Raw genomic sequence first — 15,851 nt, forward strand, 5'->3', positions numbered from 1 at the left:
AGCTCTCTTCCATTTCTGCTCACACTACACTAACCACAGTTCCCTTCAAAGAACCGTTCATTCTTCCACAAAGCTACCAATGCAAGTCTCTTCATAGGTATCTACTTCTTCATCCATTTTTTTTGCCCAATAAAAAGAGATTAATTACTTTTCCTGGAAATATGTTTCCCAGATCAGCTTCTTCCTCTACATTTAAACCTCCTAACTTTGCTCTGCATCTAAGTGTCTGGGAATGCAATACTTCACTTCAAAGTAATTTCATTTTAATGAGCACAACACTCAGTGTACATTTTCAAAACAAAAACCAATCCAAAAGAGTGTATTGAGTGTTCTTTTCATTAAAATCAAAACACTTTGAACTGAAGGAACGTACTACAAGCCACTTTGATGCCAAGGTAGCAAAGCCAGTTTTAATCCATGCATATAAGGAATGTTCAGGAGATTAAGCAGATGTTCGATTAGTCCTCCTCAGAAACACTGTGTTGTGCTAATATGCCTGCCTGTGCCTATAATCATGTAAGCACTGTTGGGTGCATACCAAATAAAATAAAAATCACCAATTTGCACATTGCAAATCTGCACATCCTTAAATTTATACTTATCTGGGCAATACTTGTATGTAAATATTATGGCATTTTCAAGCTATCTTTTGCAAACTAAAATTCCTCCAGACATAGTAAAGCATTTAATCGTTCACATCTAAGCATTTCCTTCAGAAAAAAAAATAGATAAAAAAGTTTTAGAAGAAAGTTTGTGACAAACAATAGGATGCATCTGACTAAATTTAGGGCATAACATTTTTGGTGCTTGTGTTTGAACTACTCATTCTGGCTTTCTCTATGGAATCTGAAAAGAGACACATGCACTGAGGTATGTAATTTACTTCATCCTGGAGCAGATGTCTAAAAGTGGCCTAAAAATGGCTATTTGTCTCAATTGACTCTATAGGGGAGCCAAATATGAAGAGCTCTTTTTCCATTTCAGAAGGGGAATGTCTACATTTAGATATTTAATGGTAGGGTTGGTGGATCCTCCCTTCAGGGTTAGAAGTCAGGATATAAGTTTTTGTGCTGATATTGTAGCTGTGTTCCTGCTACAAGCTGACAGGAGGGGGAAGCTTTCTGCTGCTCCGGATCTTCTCCTTCAGAGCTGGTCCAGTCATGCTCTGTCAGGAAAGAGGTGGGCAGGGTGATCTTGAATGTCCTGCTGCAGGTTTTGCTGCTCCATAATGTCTGACAAAGCCCTGTCTTTTGAAAAGTCTTGCAATCTTCCAAAAACCAAATTCCTTGCCCCCTCACTTTTACTTTGTTTAAGGCAGCCGCAAAAGTTAATCCACTGGGTCACTTCCAGCCAATCACATTTTGGGCTTTGCCTCAACCCTTGCTTCTTACACACCTGCATAGTAAAAACACAATCACATTCTTTATCTGGCTGGATCTGCTTATCAGGATCTGTTTGAGACTGATTTTCTTCTACGTACAATTTTCTTTCATGCTCCTATCTTCAGTTCAGTGCAGCACATCCTCATCCAGTAATGTCAGGAATCACAAAGGCAGACACAAAAGCCAAAACAGTTTCTTTCATTTCTGACCTGCCACAATATCTGTGCTTTTTTCCTAATACATGGGATTATGCTGGGTTTCATGAGGTTTACAAACATAACTGGCATTCTGGACCAAAATACAGCCTTCTAAACCTAGTATGCTTCCCAAGTTAGAAGGAGTTACATATTTACTATCTTGTAATATTTTACTGCATTTTCTACTACATAGTTATTAGTCCCTCCTGAGTGCAAAAATGATATACAGAATGGTGACTGAGACTCTGTGTGTACATCCCATCTTAGAAAGTTAAAATATGATACAAATACAGTTAGAAAAATAACTTTAAAGGAGCAGTACATTATACTGATCAATTTTCAGGCCTATATTCCAAAGTGGTGTCAGGAACTATAATTTTGTGTATGCTGAAGTAACTATTGTCACAATTTTTACAACTTAACTAAGATCTGCTCCTTTTTTTTTTTTTTTAAGGTGTCCTCGATGAACTTTCTCACCAATGGAAGAAAAGAGGCATCACCAGAAATTTATTTAGAGTGGAGGTTTGGTGGCAAATATGTCCATCTTCTCAAAGAATTATGAATCTTCCTCACATATCCATATGTCTAATATTAACTGGACTGGATTTAAGCCTCTATATCTGACAAAAAATGATCTGAAAGATGGAATTGTGGATAGCTGGGAGAGGATACCGCTGGAAGGTGACCTCATCTATTTTGCTTCTGGGGTTGCATTAAATTTGAGAACTCCTGTGCATCACGCAAGATCTATTAACTAATATACCTGAACTGAGGCCTGTCACTTCTTTAACAATGCAGACTTGCTCTGAAAGAGCCTGTCTGTCTGAGCACTGAAAGGGCAAGGACTTAAACTATCTTCTAGAAATAATTTTGAAAATTCATTCAAGATTATACATATTCACTTTAACAACAACCAAAACATGGATAATTTTTGATTCCTTGCAGATCCGCACACTTCATTTTCTATTAATTTTAAAGTTAAATCAACTCTTGCAAAAACTGATTGTAGTACACAGACAATATAAACGGCACAGAAAATATTTTGCTTTCAAAGCCTGTAAAGAAAGCTCTTGAAAAGAATCTAAATTCTGATCTTCTGCCCAAACTCTTTGTAAAACTTCATTTTCATCAAACTTCAATTCCATTTTAAAAGAAACATCTATACGTAGCCACCATTTATGAAGTATCAGCTGCAGTTGCATCTAAAAATTGAAAAATAAGGCTCAGTCTCTACTTCCCTACCCAGACAGGTCTAAACACTGTAGAGTAATAGCTAATGGCTTCAAGTTCGCACAATAAAGCAGAATTTTTTTCCATGCGTGACTTCTTTCAGAGAATGAGCGAGTACCATGATTTTCTCATTTGTCCTTCTCTGTCCCACAAAATGCCATGTTTCACAACATTGTACGTGCTGGTGAAATGTATTCCCAGTTCTTAAGGAGGTTCAAGTATGAAATAAACTCCAGCTCGCTCCTGGCTTTCACATGTAAAAGCTTAATAAGAATGGCAGTATTTGATGCTTAGGTCTTAACCATTTATTTCAACAGTTTTCACTTTGAAAAAGTTTAAATCCCACAGACAGATTGTAGTAATAACTGAAAGCCTTTTAAAGGCTTTTCAGTTCACTTTTGCAATCTGACTGGAATCTATGATACTCCACATGAAGCCCACCTGTACCTATTGCACACATCAGTTGTACCAATGCCTGCATGCACACGCAAACAACACTAAATCAGTAAATGGTGAACTGTTGGATGGAAGAATCCAAGATTTACCCCAATGAGAGCAGAATCAGACCTATCATATCTGAGACAGATATGATTGTCAGCAATAAAATGGCAAATAATTTCAACCGCATGTGCTTGCAGGTAGGGCCAATGATAAGCACTTGTATCTTGCAGGAATAGTTTTTCTTCTCATAGCAACACAGAATTTTCCAGTGAACTTTACCTGGTAGGTCACGAAATCCTCAGCAGTCGTGTGGAATGTTAAATCTCCAGAACTATATTTTTTCATACAGACTGGCTCTGAAACTTTAGTCTTGTTTTCTAGGTATAAACACTTCTGATAATAAGAGAAATATGAACAGCAGTGTATGATCCCAAACAATAATTTATACTGAATTAAAACATTAGCTTCACCCCTCAGACACAAGACACAATTTATTGTCTTACCATAAAATTAGAAAAACAGAGCATGCAATTTGTTTATGCACCACTGACCTCTAAAGAGCTCATTGATATTGTGGATCCAGTTTCACTTCTTGATAATCCTGCATTGTCATCCAGCTCTGAAGCAATGAAATTTTTCACTGCTGTGCGGGGCTCAAACGGCAAACTCTGCATATGTTCTTGGGTGGGAAGATGCTGGTCTAAATTGATATTAAATTGGTCCATTACAGAGGGATTCATATTGAACTCTGGATTAACTTTGTAGTGCAGCAGCCTTTCATGAGGCAAGGTATCCATGCCTATATTCATCTTGCTTTCATCTTTCAGGGATGGCTGGGTATTTACTGAGCCCCGGGGCATGACTATATAGTCGCTCTCTATCATCCGCTCCTGAGGATGGACTATGTCCATATCTGCACCTCTCAAATTGTCGTCAGTGCATAAATACACAGTCCTCCTCAGCTCGCTGTTGTCTTTTTTCAAGCACTGATTGGCCAGTTCACTCATACTCATAGGCATGTGGAGACCTGTTGGTTGCTGGATGATGACTTTGGAGATGATGTTTCCAGGCAAGGTTGAATAGCTCATTCCTTCTGGGTTTGGTCCCTTTTCCTCCTCTTCATCATTTAGTGAAATTCTAGAAAGTGTTCCTGTTATAGTGGCTGCTCTGCAAGGTCCAATGTCTTTATGCAGAACTGTGGGCCAGAGAAGAGGATTCTTACAGCATGAAACCATATCAGTCTAACACTGCTTTTTCTTGTGGCTTTATCTAGCAGTGCTTCTTTACCATTGTATCTTCTAAAATATTTTCTATCCACTTATTAGCTTCCATGTTATAAATATTGTTTTTGGAAAAGCTTTTCTGTGGTTTTGGGTTTTTTGTTCTCTTAATTTGCTGTGTATAACTGACACTGATCGCTGACTAACTTCAGTCATTTATATGAATTAAAACCACTTCATTTGTTCCTACTGACTTCTATAGATTTTAGGTGAGTTACAGCTTAAGCACAAGCCTGCCATGTGGAACTCATTAAGAGTTTTCCAAAAAAATACAGTATGACATCCCTACTGCCATTATTAACTCCACATAACCTTCTGGAAAATGTCAAACAGATTGTAAGGCAGAATCATTTTGTCAACCCATTGTAATGACCTACCATAAGACTGTAACTATGAGCATGTGTTCCTAAACTCCTAAATGTTCCTTTTCACTGACTTTTAAAAACTCTTCTCTGTTAAATTATGTTTTAAATAAAAGTGACAAAAGAATTACCACATTGGGAAAAAATTCCATTGGTATCAGAAAGAATATTTTACTGTATCTGGAAAGGTTATAAAGAATATAAACATGTTTTATAGCAGAGTCATAATCCACTTCTGTTCTAGGCCTAGACCTTTCTGGTCAAACTTGTAGCAACATTCAATGATTTTTTGGGGGGCGAGGTTTACAAGTAAAACTTACTAATCCTGTTATAAAATTCAAAATTTCCAGAAGCATTGAAGAATGGCTTCAAAAGCAAAGCAGCTATTCAGTTATAATTATTCATCTTTCAAAAAACAAACAAACAAAAAAAAAAAAAAGAAGAAGAAAAAAAGTACATCTATAATCCAAAATCTGTAATGAAAGAAAAAGGGTAGAAAACAATTAAAGTAACCAATTGCTGGACTTATTCCAGCTGCCTACAGGGATTTTCTGGTCCTGGTTGAAAATATTTTCATTCACACCAGTGCTATTTTATACAACAAGACCCAGCTCATGGGCTGAGACAGAAAGAAAGATTCAAGTATCTAGGTTTTACATTTGCATAGATTCTGGTTGCCCAAGGGCTCTGATGACCCAGATCCCCCTGTACCCGCCTGTCAGTTCACTGCCTTTTCCATAGCAAGCAGCTCATAAGACATCTGATTTTCCTTCCTCACACTAAACTAACTCTCATTTTTTCCCATTATGAAAATAATGATTTTCTTCTAAATAACAGTGCACAAATACCTGAATTCAGTGTCTGCTTCATTGCTTCCAGTGACACTCGTTCAGACATTTCAAACAGTGATCTATCCTTAAATTTTTTCATTATCAGAAAGTGAGTTCAAATGCTTATCAAGTAAAGCCTGTTCATGACAGCATTCAGAGTCAATCTCCTGTAGGACACCTCTGGCAAGGCCCTCTGTACTGCAGAGCTATATTATCACAGAGGTGGGAACTACATGGATCTACACTGGATTTTTGTCTGTGTTGGATGGTGACACACAGGCATTTGTGCTACAATGCACTACCCTGATTCCTTCAAAATACATGTGCATATTAAAATAGATCTGTGGGGAAGAACTAAGTCTATATGGCAAGAAACTCAATTGGCACTTTTTTAAAGGTGAGTGACTGGAAACTCAAACTTCACCTTAATGAGATCAGCTTTCTTGGCTCTGCATTTAGCCAATGAAGAAAGAGTGTCCTTTAGGTGGCTGATGCAGAAGAGCTAAATCAGGCTTCTGCTCTGACTCACCCCAGAGAGAGGACACACTCTCCCTTTATTGAAAACTGAGGGTGTTTAGGCAAGACTGTTTCCCTAGGAAAAACTGTCCTTTGGAAATATCTCCTAGATTTAAATATTTCTGTGGAGTTTAAATAGTAATTAATTTTATACTGCACTATTTAAACAAGGTTGGCAAATAGGTGAAAATTTGTTGTCTTTAATATATGGAAACAAATATAGCCAACTGATTAAAGATCACACTACTGAAATATACTTCTAAAACCTGCAACTTTTCTCATTAAAGTGGAATAAAACTTAATTTGCTTAAACTATTGTTGATTTCACTTAAAGTCCTAAAAAAAATTATCAATTTTAAAATGAATGGAAATTGATGCATCTTTCATATACACAGCTGTCAAGATACACTAATTTTTTTGTTGTTGAAGTAAAATGATGTTTTCACATTTGCTTGTGTACCAGGGAAGGAAAGCTTAATGCATTAAGAATTATCTTCTTTCCACAACTATTTGCTTTCTAATAGACAGTCACACCTTTGACTACTTTCTAAATGCTCAATTCTAGTTAATGGCCGTAGTAACACAATTAAATAATGTATTCAAAAAGTGACATCATTTTCCACATTTTATTTTGTTTAAATTAATAAATATTTCCTACAAACAGCTAAACCCCAAAATTTTTCTGGTTTTCACTTCACAAGGAACTTGTACAAGACTATTTGTTGGCTAAATACTATCTCAATGTTCTTACCTGACCGACACGCAATGTCTACATCCTTCTCAAAATCAGTCTGTAACAAGAAACAGTGAAACAGGACAGCCATTAATAATTCAAAAATAAACCACAATACCTTTTTGCCAACTAGCACTTCCAAAATGTCCTACTTACAGGGTCATAGTCTGTTAAAAATGGTTTCTCGCTGCTGAGAAGGTGAAGTGTATTGTTTTACAACAGCAGAACTTTATAAATTTCCTAAAGTACAGCTGGGTGGTTTTCAAAGTATACTGCCTGACCAGAAAACATAAAATAAAATAGGTGGAAGTAGAGTATATAATTTTAATAAAATGATACAGTGTATAGTTTTTAAGGTATATGGAAGAATAACTTCTATATCTCACCAAAAGATCTTCTTTAAGGAAGATTTTCATGGTAATGTTAAGAAAAAAAGTATGAAAAATAACCTGAAATACAAATTACTGTGAATTCAAATAGTCCATCCTGTTTGAAACGTCATTAATTTGTGTAAATGAAGTCCTTATGTTATAAAAAATTGTCATTTCTTTTTATTAATGTAGTCATATAAAATTGTTGTACTCCCTGAAAACAACTATTATTTATTTCATTATTCAAAAATTAATTGTGAGAATAAGGAAGAATTTTAACAGTTCAAAATCAAAGCACACTTTTCCTAGTTAAACAAACTATTTTGTTAGAGAATTTATTGACTTTTTCTTTTTTTTTCACAAGAAGTTTATTCCATGCTAAATGTTCAGTAAAACTGATCTCTTTCTTGCTTGTGAAGTCCAAACATTAAATTCTTTTTTTGATTCATCATTTTGAAGGGCATCTGCTTGCTGCACCTTGCATTCTTGCTGAGCCTTGCATGTCTTTAGGGCCTGATTCTGACCCCATTATAGTCAATGACAAACTGGTGTTCAAAGTGAAGAGCCCACTATGTTGTATTAATACATTACCTAATAATAGTAGCAAAATTCACTATCTCTTAATTTAACACACTAAATAGATTCCCCCTGTAGAATGTCTAGCACTTTCTCCTTATCTTGTTTGAGAACATTTTTCAAGACCTCATGAAGGGAAATGCATCAGTACTCTACAGCAACACTAGAAAAAGTCACAATATATTATTAAATTATTTTTTATTCTCTAATTTAAGATTCTTTTGTCCTACAGAACACTGGTGGAAGATACCAACTCACTCTGCTCCACTAAATAAACACACCAATAATTTAAAACTAGCTAAGATATTTAGGCAAGCAGATAGTAACCTAAACAGTCTTTTGCTTAGGTGTAAATATTTCAGCCATACAAACTTGTCACATACAACACAATAAGTTTTTCTTTCTATTAGGAACACTAAATTCATAGTCAAAGAAGAAAATAAAAGCTAACCATGATTTGAGCATGTCCATTAGGAAAAGAGCTTGAAGAATCTGCATTGATTGGATCCTGGCAATTTCTTAGCCGACATCTGAATGCATCTTGAACCTGTGAAAAAAATATACTGATTCTTGTGAAACATTGTAGACTCCTAGTAGAGATTAAATTAAATCATATGGAATATGATGCATGACTTTTCTTTAGCCCACTTCATAAATCAGAGGCAATAAACATAAATGGCTATTTCTGTCATTTCATACATTTGTTATACTTTTTGGCTGCTTTGAATTTGTCAGTCTATCACATAGAGACCACAGAATTAGTTTTATGTATGGTCAGAATTAGCTACTAGACAGTGATTATATGGTATTTAAGCCACATTTGTCTTGGTGATAGTATTTGGCTTTGTCTTATTCACTTTGGTAGATGTCTGATAACAAGATTAATAGACATACTGTTAACTGTTAATATTGCAAGATAAAGTGTATCTTCTTCTTGATAAATATATTATTCTTGAAAGAGTTCTTTACAGTTACTGTAACCAGACAGTTATTGAAATCAGTTCTTAACAAGTATTGTAATCTCCTAATTGTACTTTAAAGAGTAAGTCTATTTGAAAGACAATACTGATTCCAATAATAATCTTTAGCTCCATGTACAGGGAATCTAATGCATCTTCTAGGAGTAAAACTCTCCAGATGAGAGAAGTATCTTCAATGTGAGCACACAAAGAAAAGTGCACTTTTTGCACATAGACAGATTTTTTGAAAGTACAAAAGCAAGATGTGACTTGGGAAACAGCTTGGTTGGGTGATCCAATTTCTTGTTCAAATATAAAAAGTACTACGAATGAAGTGCCTATAAAAAACTACATTCCATTTATTATCTGTAAAAATTACTTGATGTCTTATTCAGAATAATTAAAAGGGATAAAATTGTCTTCTACTTGTGGACATTTTGTGAACATCAGAAGAGGATAATTCATCAATTGTTGCTAGTGAGAGGCAGTCCCCTTTAAATGTATCATATTCTAATGTGAGTTGTTGAGAAGCTATCACAAAAGCAAAAATGAAATGAAAAACATTCTAAATAGCAAGCATTTCATTAAGGGCTCAACCATTAAATGAATAGGAGTGCTTTGCAGTCTTGGTAGGTGACTGCTACAGGTGGAGGGAGCAAAAATAGGGCAGAAGGAAGAATGAAGCAAGGTGGGAAGGTCTGGATTGATTTCAAAACAACAAGACTTACCACACGTTGTAATTTAAAGTGTGCTGTATTGAAACTCAGATTGTGATTTTAGGTCACTACACTTGCTTTGGTTTCCCATGTTTTTGATTTTAATTTAATTTGGCATCTCCCAGTTGCTGCAAATTTAGTCCAAGTCTTCTCTCACTTTATCAATGCTAAAGTTAGGTCACACTTCAGAGTTTTATACTCTTGGATAAGCACTGGCACAGTGATTTGACACAAAATATAATAAAAAATGCTTTCTTCAAAGCATCCCCAGCTGTGCTGAATCTCATCTCCAGGCACATGATGCTTGACTCCAAAGCATAGTTACTTCAGAACATACTGTATATCTCACTCCACTCTGGGCCTCCTACAGTGGGCCTCCTAATTTTTGGGACTCTTTGTACATGGAGGTTCCCCAGTTCTAACGTCTAGAAATCTCAAGAATCTCATGCCATATTTTCAGTGCCTTCTACATTAAAGCAGTGAATCTTGATTTTAGGATCCTCTTGAATGTGCATGTTTCTTACTATGCTTCTGAAGTGCAAGCAACATATGATCTGAACATGTTAACAGAATGTAAAATGTAGCGTTATCCAGGATACTGACATATGTCTCAATTTTTAGATGTCCTCACCCAAGTCAGAATCAAAATGGTTGAACTTTCTAAATACCAACTTGCTCTTCTAAACTGCTTGTTCAAAATTGTTGTTTGAGTATGTAAAGATTGTGCTGTCTTTACATTTTACTTTGAAACATAATCTTGTTTTCTCCCCTGCCTTTTAACATCAAGTTACAAGATTTTCTTAGAGCCAGGCAGAGAAGGAGAGACAGATGTGATGAACGTGCAGATACCAGGGAAGTAGTTTCCTTAGCAACAGTAACCAGCTCCAAGCTTTTATAACTTACCCTTGCCCTACTCATGTACTTTTTATTTTTCTCCTTCAATTCTGAAATGTGGGCTCTAGACGCCAACGATGAATTTAATCCAAATGCTCTCTACGTTGCAGAGCACAGCTAAAGAAAAAATTACATGTGGATTCCTCCCATCACCAGCATTAATATAAGTTAGTAAGCGCGATTCAAATCAGCTTTAAAGCATCTTGTGTTCAAGCAGATCAGGCAAACTGTTTTGCTGAGATAGATAAGCCTCAATGCTGACCCCTGGTATCGTTCTGTGACACATCCATCACCATCTTCCAATGCCCAGTTAGGTGTTGAAACAGGAAGGTGAGAAAAAATAAAAGAACAGCTCTAGGCTCTCTGGGATAAGAAGGCAAAACGAAGCAATAATATCTAACTACTTTGCATTTTTCTTCCAAAATTTCCAAATAGTCTATTAAAGGTCTTATGCTTAAAAAGTATCATATTCTTTCTTGAAGTTAGGAAATATAAGTATAGAAAGATTTAATGCCTTTCCAAAAGACACTGAATTGATGGTGGAGAGAAATAGATGACACATCACTTAGTCCTCTTCTTTGTACATCTCAGTTGGTAAAAATCCCTGGCTTCCTAACCCAGCTTCTGTCACAAAAGGTGTTCAATACAGTGTGTTAGAGAAAGTAACAAATATTTCCATCATTTATCCTTATGTCAATACAACTAAGAGAATAAAAAGGGACTTTTATATATAATTGTAGAAGTCTGTCTCTTTTTGTGATGTAATGACAATAAAGGCATAGTAAAGCAGGGCTGTCCTCTTTGTTTGAATTTTATGGAGATATACTCCTCCCAAAATTTTTTTCCCCCTGACAGTCAGAATTATTGTTTTGCCTGTGCTGGCATGCTATAAATATTAGATCAATCTTATAGGCTATAACTGAGATAGCTTTCTAGCTGTCATCAAGAGTGACAAATATTCTGGCAGGATTTCCTTGACAGGCACTGGCAGAGCTAAATGCTCTTGCAGACAACCAGAAGCACCAGACTATTCTTTCAGCTGGGAGGCACCATGTGCAGTGCAAAGATGGCATTGCCCACTCTGCATGATGGCCACTCTCTTGGCCTGTACTCACCTGAGGGTCTCTGGAGCTGGAAAGCCAGACTCCAGAATCAGACTGAAACATAACTTACTGGACTTACATCTCTCTCTGTGTAGTAGACACCTGACTTTGCTGCTACTGACTGAACCAAATAAGTTTGAAATTAATATTGATTCAAGAGCATCAACTTGAACTTCATGCTTCTTGAAGAAATTTCTATGAATTTTTTTTCTCATATGAAAAACATCTCCTTAAGTAATTCCTCAAGTGCTTTGACCAGTTTGCAATTTAAATCTGGAGGACTAAAGAAAATTAAATGTGTTCTGTCAAATAGAGTTCAATCAGCAATATACCTAGGCTTCTTTGTCTTCCACAAACACCACTATCATAATTTTGGCTGCAGATAATCTGCTGATTAGTGAATAAGTTGTCTCTGTACATTGACTTCTGCCTAAGTTGTCACGGCTGAAGAAGAAACATCTCCTCCATTTTGACAAGGCAGAACCTTATCAAACCTTGGTGCTTTCTGAGCCTCACTGGCAAGTCTTCTCATGAGATAATTTTTTAAAAATACCCTGTAAATAGATTATTTAGCTGCTTTATAAAATGCCTTTCCTCTAGAATTTCCATGTTAGAACCACAATGTGTAACTGCTAAGACTGACTTGATGGAGCAACTTCTGTTAGTTGTTAAATTGAGTAAGGATTCTTTGCATATATACATATATATATATATATACATATATATTATGTCTGTGTGTGTATGTGTGTGTGTGTGTGTGTGATTTGCTAAACAAGCAGTGAACAAAATAAACCATAACTAGCTGATTTCCTACACATAAATCTAAAGAAAAGATTCCTCTAGAATCATACTTATAAGTTGATATTTTTGCATATTGCTTACATGAGAAACAGTGAGCTAAAAGTGGTTCCAGTCAAGGTATCCTAGGAATTTGAAAATTGAGTTTACATATCGAAAAGACTAATTCCACCTCAATCACCACAGTCCTACCTGTGAATATAGTCAGACAAGAATGTTTCTATGAGATGTTCAACATTATTGAAGTATTGCCTGGGAATGAAGTATTTGCAGCAAAGAGCTGCCATCAGACTAGGAAATCCATCTTTAATTCAAGGCTTAGGGAATTGTTGGCAGATATCTGTTGATATTAATCTTTCATCAACAGTCAAAATACATTTTTTTCCAAAAAAGCTTCTTGGTCGTGGCTCCAAGCCATAGTCAGAGTTCAAGGGTGTCTGGAAAACTCTTAGTCATACAGTTTAGTTTTAGGTAGACTCACGAGGAGCAGAGAGTTGGACTCCATGATCCTTATGGATCTCTTCTTACTGACAATATTCTATGACTATGAAAGATAATGTTGTTCATAATGCTTTAGTTTTGAATTTTTCACATGTAACTGTGAGCAAAAGTATATATTTTAAAATAAAAATTATTCCCTAGGACAGTCATTGGGACCTTGTATGTCCTTTCTAGGCTAATTAATAAACCCCAGTGGATACAAAAATTTCAGAGACAGAAAAACCAGCATAAAACCACTCTCTTCTACTAAAAATAGATGCAGTGTCTTACCATTATACCAAAAGAATATATGAAATGAGTGCTTTCAGATTTACAGATGAGACTACCCTCTTTCTCAGATGCAAATCATATTGGGAAAGAAATTACTGAAGAAAATAAGGGGATTGCAAGGCAGTTCTACGTAAAATAGATTTTTCTTGAGTATTATCTCTTATTCTGCACATATTTTTATCCTAAACAAAAGTCAAAGGAAGAAAAAAAGAAAAGGTATTAAATGAGGCAAGCCCCTTCCAATATGAGAGCTGATAAACCAAGAAATACAGAAGTTCATCACTCTTAACAGAGTGATTCAAGTGAGAAAGATTCAGCACAATGTAAGGTGCTAATTTTTGCAAGACACTGATTTTTTCTTTAAATATTGAAAACTTCATTATTTGATAAGATAATCACATATGCATAGTGTGAAGGACAGTGATATAAATCTCATGCAAAGTGGCACAATGCTGAAAGAATTGAATAAATTATGTCACTCATAATTATTTTTCATTAATATACTGAAATTCAGTGTTTAAAGGGTGTCAGTGGTGAAAAGGGACACCCCTGTGTGAGATTCCTCACTCAGCATTGAGAAAAAACCTTTCTTGAAACATCTTCCTTAGTTATTTTTTAGTCCTGAGGTTTTCAAATAACTCTTTCCCATCCCAGGGAAATATGCTGGACATTATAATCTGGTTTTCAGGTTGAAGTTGATAAATGAACAGCACATAGGTATGCCCATGGACCAGGAACTACTCTCCAGTCCAGCTCCACCTGCTCATTTTTGATGGAGAGCCCCATTACCACAGACCTGCCAACAAAGCTTTATGCCATGGCTCTCAAACCCATCTCAATAAAATGTGGGGTTAGTTAGCAGGTTAGGCAGGTTAGAGAAGCTGTCACTAGAGCCAGATTAAAGAGCACCTGTGTAGGAGCTTTGCCATCAGATTTCAGTGGTGATGAATCCTGTGGCAGGTGGCACTGAGCTGTGAAGGGCAGGCCAGGGTACTGCTAGTCCTTGCTGTTCTCACAGCATTCATCTGTCTTCATCCTGCTGTCTCCATAATTTTAGTATGTACCTGAGGTGGTAGATCTCAAAGTATAGATCTTCACCAACATAACACATCATCTCCTTGTGCCCTCTTTCAGGGACAGTATAAGCTGAAAAAATGTTGTGTTTGGTCTTGTTTTAGAGAGTGTAAAAAGCTATAGCTTTTGATAGGGCTTCAGAAGGGCATTCATGTTCATCTTTTCCTGTCCTTGTTGGGAAAGACTGACACTTAGAAATCAACTATACCTGGGACTGATTAAAAGACACCTTGAATTAAGTTGGTAAAGTTTTATACTGATATTTTGCACTTGGAATTAACTTATCTCCCCCTTCTCTTCCCCTTTTGTTCTTTCTCTATTTCACTTGTTCCTATACATGTCACCATAAATTATTTTTCTCTTTCTATGAAATATATTTCTGCAGAGCAAGCTGTATACACCATTAAAGAGCAGTTGGGAGATTAACAGGAGCACAGCCCTTTGGAAAACTGGGAAGCCATTTCTCACCTCCCTTCGGAGAATACAATGGACCATGACAATAACAAAGCCTTGTAATGAATCAAATACTGCAAAAAGTATCTGAAATAATATTGATCTTTTGTCTGTCATGGCCAGAACTGCAGACATCCAAGTCAGTGCTAGAAGTGGCAACACCACGCAGGAGCTCCAAAGGGATGCCCTATTAAAAAAAAGAGAAAAGCAGCATATTGAAAAAAAATATTAAAAGCTCACCATTAAATAAAACGTATTTAAGGATGTCACTTTATCAATTTAACTTGAAAATTATAGACAAGAATGTAACAGTTGTACTTTACATTCTAAAGAATATCCTGTATTCAGTTAATAAACTCATTCGCAATTTTTAAAAAAGTATTTAAATGTGCTTAGCACTTTATTCAGTGTTAGCAAACACAGTTGTCATAATCAAACTATTGTCTCACATGCACTGTATAAGATTTGTAACAAGAAGATGTAAATGATCAGGACTAACATGGCATTACTGGCGGTGGTGGCTGACAAAGCTGTTGTTGAAACTACTCCACACTTGGCACATTTGAGCGTCAAACCGCTATGAGGCTCACTCATCTGACTGCAAACAAACAGAACACCCACAAAAAGAACAAAATATTGAATTGTCACCAAAAAACGTTGCTACTGAAATTTAGCTTTTAAATATGACGTCATGCAGAAAAAGTAAGTAGACTTATTCAAGATGAATGCTCTATATTGTTGCAAAACTGTATTTCGTACTTTACATTACTGTTAGCTTCACATGTTAATGTTATGGGGCTTAATTACATGCAAACTCTATTTCTTCCACTTAATCTAAAAAAGGCCCCAAATGTGATCAAAAACTGCTCAGTACACTGAAGTAAACATAAGCACGTGCTAATATAGACACAAAAAGTGAAATCCCTCTATTCAGACCTGATGAAAGAATGTTGCATCCAAACATGCTTGAGAAAGAGCACAGGTCACTTAAAAGAGAAGTGTGAACTATGGACCATTACAGAACATTAATAGGGAAAGAAACCTGCAAAATTTATTCAAGCCTCAAATCAGCATGTCCATACTGTATAGACAGATTTTTACTAGTGACCTGCATGGCCCATTAATATCTGGAATAGATTTATTCATGTCATGTGAAGGTCTGAAT

At 36.0% G+C, this 15,851-nt stretch overlaps 1 protein-coding gene across 11 annotated transcripts in view; it reads right to left on the reverse strand.

Annotated features, from left to right (window-relative positions):
• The window catches only part of ADGRB3 (adhesion G protein-coupled receptor B3), a 445,203-nt gene that overhangs the window by 16,234 nt on the left and 413,118 nt on the right, over window positions 1-15,851 (reverse strand). For 6 of the 11 annotated variants that reach the window (XM_054279273.1, XM_054279275.1, XM_054279272.1 and 3 more), the window contains 6 exons: window positions 15,186-15,284; window positions 14,702-14,873; window positions 8,370-8,465; window positions 6,990-7,029; window positions 3,802-4,445; window positions 3,530-3,643 (listed from right to left, as the gene is read on the reverse strand). In XM_054279273.1, coding sequence (XP_054135248.1) covers window positions 3,530-3,643; window positions 3,802-4,445; window positions 6,990-7,029; window positions 8,370-8,465; window positions 14,702-14,873; window positions 15,186-15,284 — 1,165 coding nt within the window. The remainder of the gene's footprint in view (window positions 1-3,529; window positions 3,644-3,801; window positions 4,446-6,989; window positions 7,030-8,369; window positions 8,466-14,701; window positions 14,874-15,185; window positions 15,285-15,851) is intronic. The other 5 variants (XM_054279280.1, XM_054279279.1, XM_054279276.1 and 2 more) reach the window with 1 other exon arrangement.

Source organism: Melozone crissalis, unplaced genomic scaffold, assembly GCF_028551555.1.
Source record: "Melozone crissalis strain CALT ecotype California unplaced genomic scaffold, PUWL_Pcris_2 ptg000027l_1, whole genome shotgun sequence".
NCBI classification, from domain to species: domain Eukaryota; kingdom Metazoa; phylum Chordata; class Aves; order Passeriformes; family Passerellidae; genus Melozone; species Melozone crissalis.